The sequence below is a fragment of the Vicugna pacos genome, chromosome 11 (genome assembly GCF_048564905.1).
Source record: "Vicugna pacos chromosome 11, VicPac4, whole genome shotgun sequence".
NCBI lineage: Eukaryota > Metazoa > Chordata > Mammalia > Artiodactyla > Camelidae > Vicugna > Vicugna pacos.
Window position 1 is genome coordinate 101,653,675 of NC_132997.1, and position 16,642 is coordinate 101,670,316.

The window sequence follows — 16,642 nt, forward strand, 5'->3', positions numbered from 1 at the left end:
CTGTCTGCATCGTGCTGCCTGCTCGTGTGTGTTTGGGAGCCTTTTCTCTGCCTTCCTTGAGGTATTTTCCCTGCTCTTGCTCTGACTTCTTGAATTAGGCCTTAGCATAAAGCCTCTGACCTTTCTCCCCATGTGAACATTTAAAGCTAAAAGGTCCTTCTCGATGCTGCTGTAGTGACGGTCAGCCTTCGGCCCTCCTGAGGTCATTTCTTCTGTGTCCCATGGGAGATTCAGAAGTGTGTTCTAAAACTGGAGGCGTGGGCGGCGCCGGTCGCTCCCAGAGGCTGGAGGACAGCCCGCCCCCCGTCAGCACCTTCAGTCTCTCGAGGGTCCTCTTCCTCCCCTCCCAGGACCTTGAGAGGACACTGGGTCACCCAGACAGTCCAGGACCAGCTCCCCATCCAGGACCCCTCACCGAGCTGCCCCTTTTGTCCCGTCAGGTCACACACTCTCAGGGTCTGGGGACCAGGCCGCAGGCGTCTTTGGGGCCGTTACTCTGCTGACCGCATGGGATGATGCTGCGCCCTTCCAGACAATGCTGGCGACACAGAGCAGCAGAGCAAGGAAGGCCCTCCTGGTCACGGTGTGTGGACGGCTGCGCGCTCAGCGGGAAAAAGGGACTTAGACCTCACCTCAGGCTGTTCGCAAAAATCAATTTCAGAGGGAAGGTAGATAAAAACATGAAAGGCAAAAAAAGATGTTTAGAAGATATCACACAATATCTTCATCATCTTCAGATAAGACAAAGAAGTTTTTAAGGCCCCCAAAGCGCCAGGAGGAGGAGGACACACAGGACTGTGTCAGGATACTCGGCTCATCCAGAGGCAGCGCTTAGGAGGCTGGAAAGACAAGCTGCCGCGTGGAGGGCACGGCCGCAGCTCGTGCTAACGATCGGAAGTTATTCCCAAGTACGTATGGAGACCCTGCGAACCTGAAGGACAAAGCCCAGAGAACCCGACAGAAAAACTGGCAGAAGACTGGAGCAGACGAGGACATCAGAGGGGCCGCAAAACGCGGAAGGGGCTCTGCCTCACGGGGCAGGGTGCCCGCGGCCCCCGCCCGCCCGGCCGAACCGGGGTGGGCCCGGCCCCTTCCTGCCCCTTCCTGCCCGTCCCCGACGGCTCCTTCCACCGCAGCGGGGTTTCCTGGGGAAGCGCGTCTCGGAGCCTGCGCTTGCGCGCACGAAGGTGCCTTCTGCCTTCTAACCGGGCCTTCTGACCCCTGGCAGAGATGTGGCTGTCGGTGGGGTGGGTGAGACAGCCCTCCCGGCTGCTCGTCTCTGCTTGTCCCACCGTTCTCTGTTCCGCGGCCCCTCCTCTCCTGCCTTTTGTGATCAGCCGAGTGCTGCTCTCGAGTTCACTTCACGGTCTCCGTGGGGGCATCGGCGGCCGCGCCCGTCTCGCTTTCCAGGGGCTGCGCCGGCCACATCGCTAGTCCATTAGGCCTGCGCTCTGGCACCAGGCCGCCCTGCGCGTGGGGCTGGCGGCTCCCTCGTCCCTCGGCCTTCGCTGCCCTGTGGCTTCCGTTCACGCCTTGTGAGGCCCCGCAGCACCCCACTGGCCTGGTTCAGCTCCGAGCTGTCAGAAGCTCCTGAAGAGGTCTCAGATTAAGAAGAAAGCGTCGTATTGACCCAGACTTCCAGTTTCTGGTGGTGCTTCTCTCTTCTCCTCTGCTTTCTGCCTGGAGAACGTCCCGCAGCATTTCTGGGCGCGAATGCTTCAGCTTTTCTGCTTCTGAAAAAGTATTTCAGTGCTGCTTTTGAAAGTCACTTTCAGAATTTCCACATCGGCAGACATTTTCTCCGATGCTTCGAAGGTGGTGCTCGCCGTCTGCCCGCGCCGCGTCGGCCGAGAGGTCTGCGGTCAGCCTCGTGCTTGTTTCTGGGCACAAACTGCGCCTTTTCTCTCCGGCTGCTTTAAAAATAATCCCTCGTTTTAATCCATCCGACTGCAGTGGTCCCTGGAGTAGTTCTGTTTCTTGCGTTTGGGGTTCACCGAACTCGATCTGTAGGGTTAGCGTGTCCATCAAAGCTGGGGAGAAACCTGGCCAGTGTGAACTCAGGCACACGCCGCGCCGGCGAAGACGCCAGTCTCAGGCGTGTTACGCTGCTTTGCCGAGTCAGCGCTCCCTGGGGCTCCGTCCTTGCCTCCAGTTTCTCCTGCTGTTACTTCTCCAAGCCCCCCGGCGCCCTCTCCTGCGGTGCTGAGCTGTGGTTAACGCTGCCAGGGCACATCTCTCACGAGCAGAGGTCCAGCTGGGCCCGTTTTGTGCCTCCTACGTCTCTGTCCCCTCTCCCCTCCACCTCCTGGAGCCGTGGGACACGGTCACGGGGGCGGTCTCAGTGCCGTTGACTGTCCCCTGTGTCGCCCCTGGGCCCTCGCACGCCAGTGATTTTCGATTGGATGTCAGACGTTTTGAGTTCACCGTGTTGGGTCCTGGACGTTGTGTTACTTCTGTACCCCGAGCTTTGTTTCGAGATGCAGTCCAGTTGCCTGGAAATAATTTGATGCCTTGGGGCTTATTTTTAAGTTCTGTTCACTGGGACTAAAGCCAGTCTCCCTGGTGCAGAGGAGACACCCTCTGGTCCCTGGACCAGCACCCGGGAGTGGTCTCTGCACACACCCGCGCTGACCGGCTGTCCACTGAAGACCTGAGGGGACCATCTGCAGCCTCCCCGCCCAGGACCTGCCCTGCAAACCCCAGTCACCTGGGCCCCCAGACCCCCACCTCCTCCCCTTGGGGAGACCCCCGGGCTCTGCCTGGTCCCCTCCCAGCACACGCTGTGGCCTGCAGACTCCTTCCAGGCGGAGAGCGGGGGCCCACGGCTTTCTGCCCTCTCGGGGCCGCTGCCCCCAGCGCCTGGGCTCTGGGACGTGAAGGCTGTTGCTCCCTGTGTTTTGTCTGGATTGTGGCTGTTCCAGCTGGAAGGGCAGCCTTGGTCCCTGTCAGCTCAGCTTGGATGAAAACTGTCTGATCCATTTGTCTTTTATTTAAGTTGATACTTACTAGGGCCACAAGCATGAAGGAAACTGCAGGTAGGTCGAGGGCAGAGCGTTTTCACACTCCGGGCACATCTGTGTCACAGGACATGACCCCGAGTCCCCAGTGCCCCCAGGCTGAGTCAGGCCCTCACCGCGTAACGGCCGACTCACTGGGCAGCTGCCAGTTTACTGTCACCCCTCCTTTGAAACAGGAGTTTGTGAGGCCGAGAGGACGTTAAGCTTCTTTCCAGGGTGTGCTCGGCACCCACGGGACACGCGGCACATGGCAGGTGCTCCCGAGATGTCTCTGAATGACCAGCGCCTCGAAAGACGTGGCGAATCTGGTAACTGTTTTTTGACAAGACTTACATTCTTTTATGGTGAATGTCATTTAAATATTCCCACGTAAGATCCAAGCGTCAGTGTGGCGCTCACCTGTCTCTGTGCGGAGCCGCGTCCACAGCATCTGGAGAGAAAATTCTCGAGACACGGAGGAGATCGTCCCTTCACCGAACACGGGGAGCCCTTCAAGTGGCAGCTCCAGGAGGGGCCGGTCCACGGCCAGCACGATGCTGTCCGCGACCTCGGGCTGCGCTGTGGGCGGAGCACGTGGCTGAGGTCACCGGCACGGGGACGGGCCGACGGCCCAGGGTCTGCCCGGCACTGCCGAGGCCGTCTGGCTGACGGAGTCTGGACTCGGCATGGCTCCCAGACATGGCCAAGCCCCCTGGCGGGCAGGTGCTTGATCTGGTGGTGTGGCCAGGTCACAGCATGGACCTGGACAGAGCCCGGTCACAAGGACGTCGGGTCCTGGGTGCTTCCTGAGGCAGGTCCTGGAGGTGCCATCGCGCCTCCTGACCAGGGAGCCCTTTCAAAGGACAAAGATCTGTGCCAGATCCCCTCCCTGAGGGTCCAGAGGGGCCGTGGCCTCTGACAGGGCAGCTCCTGCAGAGGAAGGGCAGTGGCAGCTTCTCCCATGACCACAGAGAAGCCCTGCTCCGGTGATGGGTGAAACCCGAGACACTTCAATGGAACTGACTGTGTTTACAAAGTAAACACAAGTTACCTAAAACCCAGCATGGGTCTTCATCTGGGGAGTTTTGGGGGCATAATCTCAGGTCACAAAAGTGGCCCCAGGTTGTCAGGTTCGTGACAGCTGCACAAGCTCAGCTCTGAGGGACCCAGAGGTCGCTAGGACCCGCGTGCCACGCTCCGCCGGGACCCACGCTCCCCCGGGATCCACGCGCTCCACCGGGACCCACGCTCTGCTGGGATCCACGCGCCAGCTCTGAGCTTTGCTGGCACCTTGGAGACGGCGGCAGCTCAGCCCTGTAGGGGGTGCTTCTGCCCAGGACGGCCAGAACAGGAGCATTTCATCTTTTATTTGGGAGTCAACAAAGTGCTAATCTGGGAGGCCCCTTGGCCCTCCTGTCATCTGATGTGTGCTCAGGGTGGTGATGGCCATGTCACCATGGTTTCTGTCCACGAGGGGCCGCCCGGGTGCCCGGAAGGGCAGGGCATCTGAATTGGAGTGGCTTGCAGCACACCCAGGGCGCTGGTCAGTGGCCACGGTCCCTACGCCGGGGGGAGGCCCAGCCACAAGTGCGGGGCAGATGGCTCTGTGGTCAGCGGGCCTGGGCCCCACTCACCCTGGGGCAGGGACGCCTTCCTCTCCTTGTCTTTGCCCTTGGGTTTTCCCGGATCTGCCACAGCTGCGGGGATGTGTGCTCTGAAAGGCAAAGGCGCCAAAATCCACGGCTCACAGCTGGGGGCTGTCTTGCCGGGACGGGGCCAGAGGCCCGGCACGGACGCGGACGCACTGAGTCAGGCTGCTCTGACCCACGGGGAAACCTGGGAACTGCGCGTGTCTGTCCGCTCCGCCTCCTTTCCTGTCGGAAACAGGTCAGAGGGGCCGGATCGAAGCCCCTCGGCCCTGTTCTCTCCCACCCACACCCGGACCAGCGGCTCAGAGGCCGGTGGGGACGCCTCCAGGAGAGGTTTTCAGCAGAGGCAGACGGGACGGAGCCCGGGCTTCTGTTCCCCAAGAGCCTGTGCACGTCTCCCGTCCCGTGAACCGTGCGGTTCAGCCCAGACAGGAGCTCATTCAGCACACGGCGCCGGCATCTGAGATGCAGGTTTCCGGGCAAGAGCAGCATCGGAGGAAACAGCTCTGACCTTCACACGCTCACAGCCGGTCACTCGGCTGGCCCGGGCCTCCGGGGGTCAGAGTCGGCTTTCAGGCCGAGCCCCCCGCCCGCCCCCATCCCTGCGCACCACAACGCCTGCCACTCCCCACACCTGTGGCACCTGCTGGCCAGCGAGGCGACGTAGCCCCCCTGTCTGCTCTGAGGCGGCACCCCCACCCCGAGACTTGGGCAATGGTTAGCACCCGCCCTCACTGCACCCCCAGTGCAGGGGGCTCCCCCTCCCTAATCACTTCAGGAACCAGCCCCTCGGCAGGTACCGGGCTTCTGGGGGGCAGCTGAGCAGTGGGAGCAGCGGCTTCAGGTACTCCTCCATGGCCTTCATGACCTCGGCGAATCGCTGCAGTGAGCGTCCTTCCTTCTCAAGGTGCACGCTTTCTGGGTCCTTCTCGGCCAAAATGACAACCCCGATCAGAAGGTGTCTGGGGCCCACGGAGAATCCTCAGGCGGCGGGGGGAACGGACAAGGCCCTGCAGGCCTGGCCCCCAGGGAAGGCCCCGCTTGGCAGCATGGGGCTCCCGAGGCCCCTGTGGATCGTGCTCCTCCCTTTCACCTGCCCACGGCCCTGAGAGGCCCCACACCCCCACCCCACTGCACCCCTCTGCTGGCATCACAGAGGCTCTGCACCAGACCCGGCTCGAGGATTCCAGGAAGAGCTGGCCCCGAGCCCCGTGCTGAGAGCGCGGCCTGGGTGCCCAGCACGCCTGGGGGCCAGAAGGCCACCCGGGGCGGTGGGCCTCACCTAGCTCTCCCCACCCCGCCCCATCCCACAGCCCCGGCACCAGGCTCAGGGCCTCACCAAGCCTGAGCTCAGGGCCACGTCCTCACTGGACGCCTCGGCCTGGGTCTGCTCTCGGAACTGCTGGGCGCTGGCCAGCAGGCAGGAGAGGGCGGCCGGGCTCACAGCCGTCCGCGCCACCTTGCAGGAGCCTGTGGAGGCAGACACCGCTGCTGTCTCCACATACGGCCTTGCAGGCCATCCTTTGGGGCAGAGAGGACCAAGCTGGGAACATGGGCCCATGTGGAATTTACGAGGGGGGCAAACTGGGCAGAGCTTCCCCATGTGGGCGCCCGCGGGGGGCCACTCCCCAGAGGGAAGGCCCAGTGGGCCCACGTGGAGTCAGGTGTCATCACCACTACAGCCCCACAGACGGCCCCGCCAGGATGAAAGGATGGCGGCGGGCGGGAAGGAAGGTGAGCAGAACTCGGTGTTTCAGGTGCACCGAGGCTGCCCTGCAGGCACTGCAGGGGGTAGGGGACAGCTCGGGACTGGGCAGGGGACAGAGCTGGCTGGTGGTCGCTTTCAGAGGTGGGGGCCTGCCCTCCGGGTGTGTGTGGACAGCCAGAGGGGCCCGGAGGGAACAGCGACGGTGTTGCCAAGGTCTAGGCTTCCCTGGGTTTTGAATGAATGGCAGGTGGAATGAAGCCCCCTGGAGCCTGAGGAGGGGAGAGGGAGCGTGAGCTCCAGGGGTGAGGGTGGCCGGGGCTCCCCTCAACTCTGCTGCAGCCTGACCTCGACTCCCCGCCTGGGATGGGAGATGCGTGGACAGAGGGCTGGGGTGGCCACGGCCCCAGGTCTCTGCCTGGCCCCTGCCTGAAGGGGAGGGACTCGTGTGTCTCTGTCGCCAGTGTGCCCAGCGCCGAGGGTGGTGCTGGACAAATGCCTGCTCCAGCAGAACTCACCCCCAACCTGCAGCATTTTGCCTTTGGCTGCAGGGGTGAGCCGGGGCTTCTCGTAGGCAGCGCCGTACAGACGGGTCCTGTTGGCAGGACGCAGGGGGTGGTGGTCAACGTGGGGTCCCAGAGGGGCCCTGAACAGGCCGACTCTGCGAACCTCCCCCACCACCAGCCCCATCCTACGAGCGCCTCTGTCAAGTCAGGAAACGCATTAAAACAGGCCCCTCTGGGCACGGCCACTGACGGTGATGCGGCCACGGTCGCTGCCAGAGGCTAGGCGGGCTGGCTCCTCTCCAGACAAGCAGGGTCCTGTCCACTTTGATGGTGACCTACAGACCAGACGCACTGCACCCTGTGCTGGGGAGGTGGCACCGCAGCCCCCAGTCATACCGGCCTGGCCATCTGTCTGTCCCCGACTTGGCAGCCCGCATGCTGTGTCCCTGCTGGGCTTCTTAACGGGAGGAAGCCTGGGAGAAGGTGCAGGAACAGAGAGGGGGCCTTACCTGTCCCGCGAATGGTGCAGAAAGAGGATCCGGAAAGTGGGAGGAACTTCATTCAAGTGGTTAAAATGCTGTTCAGTGACCCTGAGATTTTGCCAAGCCTGTGGGTGACACTCAGAAATCAGTGCGGGGACCACAGCCGCAGGGCCCCGGCAGGGGTGGGGGTGGGTCCGGGTGACGGGTAGGTGGGGGTGGGGGTGGGGGTGGGGTGTGTGGGGACCCTGCAGGACCCGCAGCCACCACAAGGGGGCAGCAGATACACGTGGGCTCCACCCACGGCTCATTAACACTCGCTTGGCAATTAGGAGTCAGAAACCTAGGCTCCAACACCAAAACCAAAGCCACAAGCGGAAGACCCTCCACCAGCAGTCGTGGCCCTCTCCCAGCCCGGGTCTCCTGCACGCCACACGTGCGGGCGCAGGCGGCACACGGGCAGGGAGGCGCACTCTTCCTGGGCCTGCAGGCCGCCCAGGGAGCGGGGGTCGGCCAGCACTCGGCCGGCCCCCAGGCCCCGGCTCCCCTCTCTTGTGGAAGGAGAGTCAGGCTCCCGTGGTCCACACACCACGCTGCAGACACCCTCCCCAAAGAGCTGCGGCCGCTCAGAAGCCCACCCCCGACGTCCCGATGAAATGAGCTCCGGGTCTGCCAAAGCCGACTGGTGTCCACACCCACGTCCCCCGGGCTGCTGGCTGAGCACGCGTCCGAGCGGAGTAGACTGCGAGAAGCCGTGTGACCCACACTCGGGGTGCTGGGTGGATGTCACAGTGGGCTGCAGCCAGGCGTGTGCCCAGGTGAGGGGACAGGCACTGCCGGCCGCCTGAGGGGCCACACAGACCTCCAGCAGCTCCGGCTGGCCTCCCGTCCAGTGTCTGGCTCCTCCAGCCCGCAGTGCATCCTGGGCCATGCCCGCCGGCGCACGTGGTGGAGACCCACCTGCCCTTTGCTACATGCGGAGCGTCCCATCGGCGAAGACACGACTGCTCACCGCTCTGTGGCCAGTGGGCATCTGGGCAGCCTTCCTTTTTGGACCTCGGATGCTGCTGTGACATGTTCTTTGGGGACAACGTGGACATGCTTCTGCTGGGTATGGGCCCCAGGGGAGAGCTGCTGAGTTGAAGATGCTTACAAAGGGGCTCCTGTGCCCGTGGGCTGCCCCCCACCCCAGGGCCCCAGATTTCAGCTGCACCCCTTCGAATTCCCCATTTGCTGCTTCGCACCTGCTTCGTTTCAGCCATCCTGCAGAACGTTTTGTAGAACCGGGATGTGGTTTTAATTCTTGTATTTCCCTGATGGCCAATGAACTTGGGTGTCATTTAACAAGCCTATTGCCAGTTTGGGTATCTTTTGTGAAATTCCTGCCTGTGGCGTTTTTTCTGTCAGATAGTCAGTCCTTTTACTGAAAGGCGGACACATGCTTTCTGCACAAAGGACACAGCCCTTCGGCACTCGTGTCCGCAGGGAGCATCTCTGGCCTTGCCTTTGACTCCGGACGGGGCACCGTCTTGGTGTCAGGGCAGCATGGCTTATCACCTTCCCGCTCACGTCTCTGGGGAGTCGTTCCCCTGCCACAAAGTGGTGAGGAGGGCCTATTACACTTTCTTCCTCCGAAGGCACAATTGCTCCACTTCCCCAGGTGGACCTCCAGTCTGCGGGGGCCGCACCACTTATTAAAGCAGCCGTCATGTCCCTCCCGCCTCGGTGTCATTGGTGACGACGTCCGGGTGTGTAGATGGTCTGTTTCTGGACTTTTTCTTCTCGTTGGTCCCTTTTCTCTACCGTCTGCCAGTACCACGCTGTCTTCACTTCCATAGCTTTAAACAGGCCTTGATGTCTTGTCTAGTAAGTTGGCAGTTCCGTACACATTCTAGAATGGGATTGTCACTTCTTAAAAAAAAAAAAAGGCCGCTGGGAATCTGACTTGGCCTGTGTTGGATACAGATTAATGACCAAGAGGAGGTCTTCCTGGTTTGACTCCGCATTTAGACTCAGGAGGCCACTCGGGAGGGTAACAGGAGCCACAGGGGCCAGCAGGGCAGTGCCCAGCACGCCTCCAGCCAGTCCTCGCCCAGGCGCCAGCCGACCCCAGCGACTCCCGTCAGCCGGTGACAGACCCGTGCGATGGGGTGAGCTGCACTTGGGCAGGTGCGGAGCCGCCCTGGTTCCGGGGCCCACGGGACCCCCTCCCCCATGACAAGGGCTCCGCGCCCCACAGATCACCCACCAGGCGTTCGGCGCGTCGCTGATCCCAGAACCACAGAGACAATCACAGAAACGAGACCAACTGGGAACCAGGGCAGCAGGGCCGGGGCGTCAACTGAAGGTGGGCAGAGCCCTCACTCGCCCTCCTGTCCACAGGGAAAACGGACGTCTTAACGCGGCGCCTTCACCCCACAAACACGCCCCCTCGCTGCTTGTCCAGGTCTCTTCCCGGGAAGGCTTGTGGGCTTCAGGGTGGAGATCAGGCGTGTTCTGTTAGATCTTCCTTAGGGATCTGACGGGTTCTGATGTTGCTGAAAACGGAACCATTCAGCCATTTTCACCGCCTGCCTGTGCGTACCTGGAGGCACGACGCGCCTTCACCGCCGTCAGCGGGGCCTGCCAGCAGTGCCGATCGTGGGCAGTCAGGCTCACTCTGTCGCTTTCAGTCCTGCTCCCGTTTGCCCCCTTTCCTGGTCGAATTGCACTGTGGCGAGTAGAATGGGGCAAGTGAGCCTCCCTGTGTCATCTCAGCTCTGGAGGAAACCTACCTGCTCCTCTCCTGCCGCAGGCCGCTGTTTGGTTTTCCTCCCAGCACAGGCTACCTGGCCAGAGCCCCTCGGTTTGTTTGTCTGAAAGGGTCTTTACTCCGCCGGCTTCTGAAGAGTTTCTCCAGCCCCGGGTCCCCGTGCAGGCGTGCGCTCGCTGCGTCTCTCCAGCCTGAGAGTCGCTGGAATCCCTGAGCCTGTGGGTTTCCTGCTCGGCAAATTCTCAGCCATCACCTCTTCAAAAACACCTCCGTCCCATGTTTTCCCTCCTCAAGATGCAGGTTACATGTGTGTCTGGCCTTTTAGTTTCTCACGTGGCTCCGATCCCCTGTTCCGATGTTTCCAGCCCCGCTCTTCCTCACGGGGGCGGGGGGGGGCGGTGGATTCTGCTAGCCCGTGTTCCCCGGGCTCCCTGACCCCGCCTCGGGCGGTGTTCACTATTCTCCAAACCACGCAGTGCCCTCTTCAGGAGAGCGTCTTGGGGGAGGCCAGCCGCTTCAAGGCTGCCCCTCCACGCGGCCCAGGGCTCAGCTCTGGGTCCCAGCCGCGGGCCAGTGCGTGTGGCGGCTGCGGGTGTGCCGCGTCCCCTGCACGAGGGCTCTTGTCCAGGCCCCCACCCCCGGCGCCTGTGTCTGGACCGGGGTGTGCACCTGCCCGGGTCAGTGCAGGTCTTCCACAAGAATTCCTGAAGCAGGAGTGGGAGGAGGGGTCGTAACACCAGGGCTGGTGCCGGCCCCCGCGGCCGAGCCCAGGCCTGTTCCCAGTGCTTGGTGGGCCCTGAGCTATCCGTCCCTCAGTGTCCCATGGAGGGGGGTGTTGCCCCCTGTCGGCAGGGAGGTGTGGTGGCCCAGGCATCCGCTCCTTTGCAGGGGAGCTGGGGCCGTGCACGGCGGCCGTCTCCTGCTGGTTCGCTCGTGAGTGTGTCCGGCAGCGCCTGGTGGGGCGGCCCGTGTCACCCCCACTGGCCTGCCCCCTCCAGGCTGGCCTGGCCCAGAGCAGCCTGCACCCGTCTCACCTCCGCGGTTCAGGGAGGGCTTCCGGCCCCGGGTCAAGGCACTGGTTCTCGGGCTGGAGACGTTTTTGGTTGTCACATGCGGGGAGGCCAGCAGTGCCACCAAACATCCCACGGCGCCCAGGGCAGCCCCACCACAGAGCATGACCCCACCCCAAAGGCCAGAGGAGAGGAGCAGCCCGGGTCAAGGGCGGGACCGTGGAAGCCACCGTGGAGGAGGGGCGGGCCTGACCAGAGTGACCCGGCCTGCTTTCTCCGCTTTGTTAAGTCTCATCAAATCTAGCTTCCTTCAACCTCCAGCCCACACCTGCTGGTCCAGGTAAAGGGAGGGGCGCCATCAGCCACCGTGCTCAGCAGATGTCTCTCAAAAACTAAACTCTAAGATGGGACTGAGTATAAACGTTTCATCAAACGCAGAGAGAGGGCAAAGCAGCACCCGGCCCTACCGAGGCCCCGGGGCCCGTCTCCTCGACGCCTGCCGCAGGCCCTGGGCAACTGTACTCGTGAGCTCGCGGACCCTCGCAGCCCACGAGGAAGCTGCAGCTCAGAGACGCCGAGTGTCCCTCCCAGAACCACACAGAAAGCAGGAGGCAAAGCCTGGATCTGGACCCAGTCCCAGTGTGTCTGCAGAGCCTCGGGGCCGGGTGGCCCGGGAGGGCATCCCGAGCGTGGTCACCTTGGATATGACAGCCAGTCTCTGCTCCACGCTGGCAAAGAGGCTGGTGGACGTCCTCTTCTGGAGCCTCAGCCTGTGCTGGAGCTGCAGCAGGGCCGCCAGCTGCGAGCTGCTGGTGTTGGCGGTGGCCGTGAGCAGGATGTCCCGCATCATCTCCGAGGCTGAGCAGCTCTGGAACGGACCGTGGGAGGTGCTGGGGGCCTGAGCCCGTCCAGGGCCGGTGGGGGCCCTTGTGCCTCCCCCAGGGGCCCGCAGGGTCATGGGGCAGGGCCAGGCCAGGCCAGCCCTTAGGCCTGCCCCTCCGGGTGCGGGGAGGGGTGCGTGCGGCCCTCTCGCTCTGAGCCTCAGGACCACGCGGCCTGGAGGCCTGCTGCTGCTGTGGACGGACCCCCAGACACCCGACAGGAGGGACAGGGCAGGGCTCAGGGCCACCTCCCGCCCCTCCTCTAATGAGCACGTCCTCAAGGCGGAGCCCCAGGCGCAGCCTGCCTGGCCGGGCCGCCAGTAGAGGGCACACCAGGGTGTTGGGGGACCTCCCTCTTCCCAGTGGCCAAGAAGGGCCTTGAGGAAGGAGCGCGGCACGATAGCACACCTGCGACAGCGCCAGGAACTGGCAGGCGGCCGCGGGGTCCAGGCAGCCGAAGCACTCCACCATCTCCAGGCTGGCAGCGCCAGCGACGTCCAAGAGGCCGCTGCCCAGGGCCACCTGCAGACACTGCAGCAGCACCTCTGATGCCTGGGCCAGGTACCTCCGGGCCCGCGCCAGCCTCCCCTGCGGGGCAGAGTCAGGCTCAGGCTGGCTGGCGGGCAGGGCGTGCAGGGCAGGGAGCACAGGCGTACCTTCAGGTCCGACCCTTTCCCGCTGTGCTCCTCAGGGGCTGCCCTGAAGGCCGGCAGGTCGCTGTAGGGCCCCTTGCGGTCCCCGTCCTCCTGGACTGTCTCTGGACACTTGAGGTTGTTCAGCTCAGCGCCCGGCTAGGAACACGCGGCTCTAGTCAGCGGGGTGCCTGCCGTGGCGGGGCGTCTCTGCAGGACCCCTGGGTGAGGGGCACTGTGGGCCAGTCTGGCCTCTCGCTGACTTCGGTGACTGGGGGGCCCCTGGCCCGAGAGCCCAGCGGTGGGCAGGGAGGGGAGGGGCTCTGAGAAATGAACCCAGGGCTCAGCAGGGTTGGGGCCTCGTGTCCACCCTTTCAGCCATTCAGAATCACACCCCTGGGCATCAGGGCAGCCCGGACCCAGTGAGCCAGGGGACAAAGCCACAAGCATGGCCCCTCAGGGACCTGGCCAGCCTGTCTGCAGGACAAGCCACTCTGATGGGACACTGAGGGGCCCCTCCTGAGGGCAGCAGACCCAGGAGCCCCTGGTGTGCCCTCTGCTGGAGGCCCGGCCAGGCAGGCTGCGCCTGGGGCTGCGGGGTCACCACAGGGAGCAGCAGGAGGCGGCCGGACCCGGGAATGGGACTGGGGGGTGTGTTTCCCGGGCGGCCCTGCGAGGAGGGGCGTGGCAGTGCCATTTCCCAGGTGGGAGGCCGGCCCAGGGCACAGCCACGTCTCTGGTCCATGTCCATGGACTCAGGGCCACCTGCTCAGGTGCTCAGCCAACACTGGTTGAACGAGGGGCCCAAACTCCATCAACTTGTGCAAATATGAGTCACTTTCCAGGCCAGGAGACGCAGGACAGACAGCCCAGTGGGCTGACCTGGGCCCACACGCCCAGTGCGGTCGGGGAGGCCGGGGCCCTGGCCCCGGATTGCACGGGGGCGTGGCACCTAGCTGCTCCTTGGGGCAGTGGGGACGAGCCTGGCTTCACTGCCGGGCAGGTGCCGTCCCCTTGGAGGAGCTGGCGTCTGTTTAGGATGGTGACCTGGAGCTTCCACGGCCGACAGTGGCAGTGGTGGTCACCAGAGTTCCTTCCGAGGGGTGGGGGCCCCCGGGGCACTGGGCCTGCTGGGCAGCCTTGTGGGGCTGCAGGCCGGCACGCACTGCCACCGTCGCCAGGTGGGGGGCTTCCTGGGCAGTGTGGGCAGGCGGAGTGAGTGCGGGAGGGCAGGGCTGCACCGCGGGATGGGGCCTCACGCTCCAGTGCTCAGACGCAGCCCAGACCCAGGGTGCTGAGCTGCTCAGGTGGGGGAGCTGCTGGGAGCCACGGCCTGGGGACACCACATTCGGGGTGGGGTGTCGGGTTACGAAGGGGCTCCCTCCTGCCCTTGGCCCAGCTATGTGCCTGCCCCACCTCCCGTCCCAACTGTTCACTGCAAAGGACAGCGTTCCCTCCAGGGGTCTGTTTCTCTCCTTCCCGGGGGTCCCACAGGCCGCGCTGCTTTCTGTCTTCGCCCTCCCTCAGGCCACCTGCCCTTCGTAACCCGGGACAACTCAAGGCCCCTTTCACACCCCGGTTCTCCTGGGATCAAGTGAGTTCTCAATATTTTGTTGTGTTTTTTGAGCGTGGCCGGGAGGTCTGTGAACCCGCCAGAAGTGGGAGCACGTACCAAGAGGCTCTCCTCCCAGTAGAAGGCGGGGCGCAGCGGGTCCACGCGCACGGCCAGCAGGTGCAGAGCCTTCCCAGCCAGGCCCAGGAGCCGGGCGCGGAGCTCCACACAGCCGGAGCACAGCGGCTGCAGGCTCCCCAGCTGGGCCAGCACCGTGTGGGCCAGCGTCCGTTTCAGGGCGCGCCATCTCTTCAGGGACACCGGTGCCGCAGTTACCCGAGGCCGCCCGGGGAACGCCACGGGCCCACCCGCTACGGCCCGGGAGCCGCCCAAGCCCCCCGCGCCGTGGGGAGGGTCTCCAGGCCCAGGTGCGGGGGTGGGTCTGGCATCTGCTGACACGACCTTCACCTGCGCTGACTGACACGTACACGAGCTCATATCAGGCCCCCTTTCAGGACCACGCTGGTCCGTCTGGAGTTACGGCAGATTAATTTGATTGGATCATGACATCGAAGAAAACGTCCAAATGGCAGAACATGTCTCCTCAAACCAAATATTTTGCAAAATGTTTTTTTCACAGGCTGTGGCTCACCTCTGCGGACCCCTTACCACACTGACGTGACCAGTTGGAGCAAACTCGGGCCTCGGGAAGGAGGGCCGGCCATGCACAGGGAACACCCCCACGAGGACCCGGGTTTCATTAGCCGGTCAGGCCGCTTAGGCTGTCGGACAGGCCTCCAGGCTTCGGGGCCTTGTGGTCAGAGATCTCGGGGGGCTTGTGAAGTCCAGCCTCCCAGGCTCCCACCGCACCCGGGCTGGAGACCCGCATAGCACGACGGCTCCCATGGGTGGGGGCCCTGGCCTGGCCGAGGTCGGGGCCCAGGGTGTGTCCAGGACAGTTACCAGGCCGACGGGCGTGCAGTCAAGCAGGCTCTGCAGGTAGTCGGCCAGCAGCTTGTCCTCGGAGCCCTGCTCCAGCTGCCGCTCCAGGGTCTCCTCCCCTGTCTGCTGGAGGGTGTCCAGACAGAGCTCCGCCAGGCTGAGCTTGAGGTGGGCCAGCCTCCTCATCAGAGGCGAGCTGACGCTCTGCGACCGAGACGGACGGACGCTCAGACACAGTGGCCCCGACGGTGTCTGCCCCATCTGACACCTACACACCACTGCCCTGGAAGCATGGGGAGGGGTCTCAGGTCCCTGCAGCCCTCCCCCACCGCTTCCCCTCCCCCTTCCTAGGCAGATGCTTGGGTGCCCTGGCACTGTGAATTCGTTGGTATTTTCTAGGATTTTCCATGAGTGGAGTCCCAGTGTGCTCCCTGCGCCTGGCCAGCGCGCTCGGCATGGCTGCCGTGGGGGGCCCAAGCCCCTCGGCACGGCTGGCCAGGGCTCTGTCGCGGGTCCGCCTCCGCTCCGGGCTCTCACAGACACGCTGCTGCGAGCACGCAGGCCCGTGTTTATGCTGCCACGAATGGTGTTGTTTTTAAACTCTTAGTACCTGGTTCACCGTCCCTCATATGTGGAAACACACAATTAATATTTGTGTTCTCGGGTCCTGCAGCCTTGCCAAGTTCACCCCGAAGAACCAGCGGCTCTGCTGTACATTCTGTAGACCGCGCAGCACCCTCTACCCGAGCGTCCGTGTTAGCTGTGAACAAGCGCGGGTTCGCTCCCTCCTCTCTGATCCGGGTGCCTTTCATTTCTTTCTCTGGCCCTACGGAATCGGCTAGAACTCTAGCACAATTCTGGACAACGGTGCTGAGGACACACTGCAGGCTCGGCCCACACGCCCCGTCAGCGGTGAGGGTGTGTGAGCGCCAGCTCTTCTCACGGGCGCCTGCTGTCGGGCTGGGGGAGACCCCGCCTCCTACGGTTTACTCTGCAGTCAGAAGCGGGTGTTGGGTTTTGCCAAACGCTTTTCCTGGGTCTGTTATGGGTTCTTTTAACACGGTGAACCGAAGGGCCTGATTTGTGGGCGGTGCCGCCCTGGGACAACCTCGGCTGGTATCGTTGTGCCATCCTTTTCAGATGCCCTGGATTTAATTTCTAAAGCTTTGTTTAGAATTTCTGCATCTGTGCTCATGGAGAACGATGACCCGTGCAGGGTTTATCTGTTTGCTTTGGTGTCGCAGTGACACCGGCCTCACAGAAGGGCTGGGATGCAGCCCCTCCCTTTCACTTTTCTTAAAGAGTCTGCAGAATTGGTATTATTTTTTCCTAAACATTTGGCAGGATTCACAGTGAAGCCATACGGCGTTGGAATTCTCTTTGTGGAAAAGCTTTTAACTACAATTCTTTAACAGAAAGGCAGCTCTTCAGATGACTTCTTTTTGGGTGAGTTTTGGTAGTTGGCATCTCGCAAGGAATGCTTCCACTTCCGCTAAGATGTTAAATTGGCACGAAGCCGTCACAGCGTCCCCGAGTCC

General features: G+C 63.2%; 1 protein-coding gene across 8 annotated transcripts in view; it reads right to left on the reverse strand.

Moving 5' to 3' along the window:
* Window positions 1-16,642, reverse strand: part of CFAP46 (cilia and flagella associated protein 46) — an 86,969-nt gene that overhangs the window by 6,403 nt on the left and 63,924 nt on the right. For 7 of the 8 annotated variants that reach the window (XM_072972163.1, XM_072972164.1, XM_072972162.1 and 4 more), the window contains 11 exons: window positions 15,126-15,308; window positions 14,283-14,471; window positions 12,635-12,769; window positions 12,387-12,566; window positions 11,795-11,965; window positions 7,366-7,463; window positions 6,869-6,945; window positions 5,985-6,115; window positions 5,446-5,570; window positions 4,631-4,710; window positions 3,417-3,575 (listed from right to left, as the gene is read on the reverse strand). In XM_072972163.1, the coding sequence (XP_072828264.1) occupies window positions 3,417-3,575; window positions 4,631-4,710; window positions 5,446-5,570; window positions 5,985-6,115; window positions 6,869-6,945; window positions 7,366-7,463; window positions 11,795-11,965; window positions 12,387-12,566; window positions 12,635-12,769; window positions 14,283-14,471; window positions 15,126-15,308 (1,528 nt within the window). The remainder of the gene's footprint in view (window positions 1-3,416; window positions 3,576-4,630; window positions 4,711-5,445; window positions 5,571-5,984; window positions 6,116-6,868; window positions 6,946-7,365; window positions 7,464-11,794; window positions 11,966-12,386; window positions 12,567-12,634; window positions 12,770-14,282; window positions 14,472-15,125; window positions 15,309-16,642) is intronic. The other variant, XM_072972165.1, reaches the window with a different exon arrangement.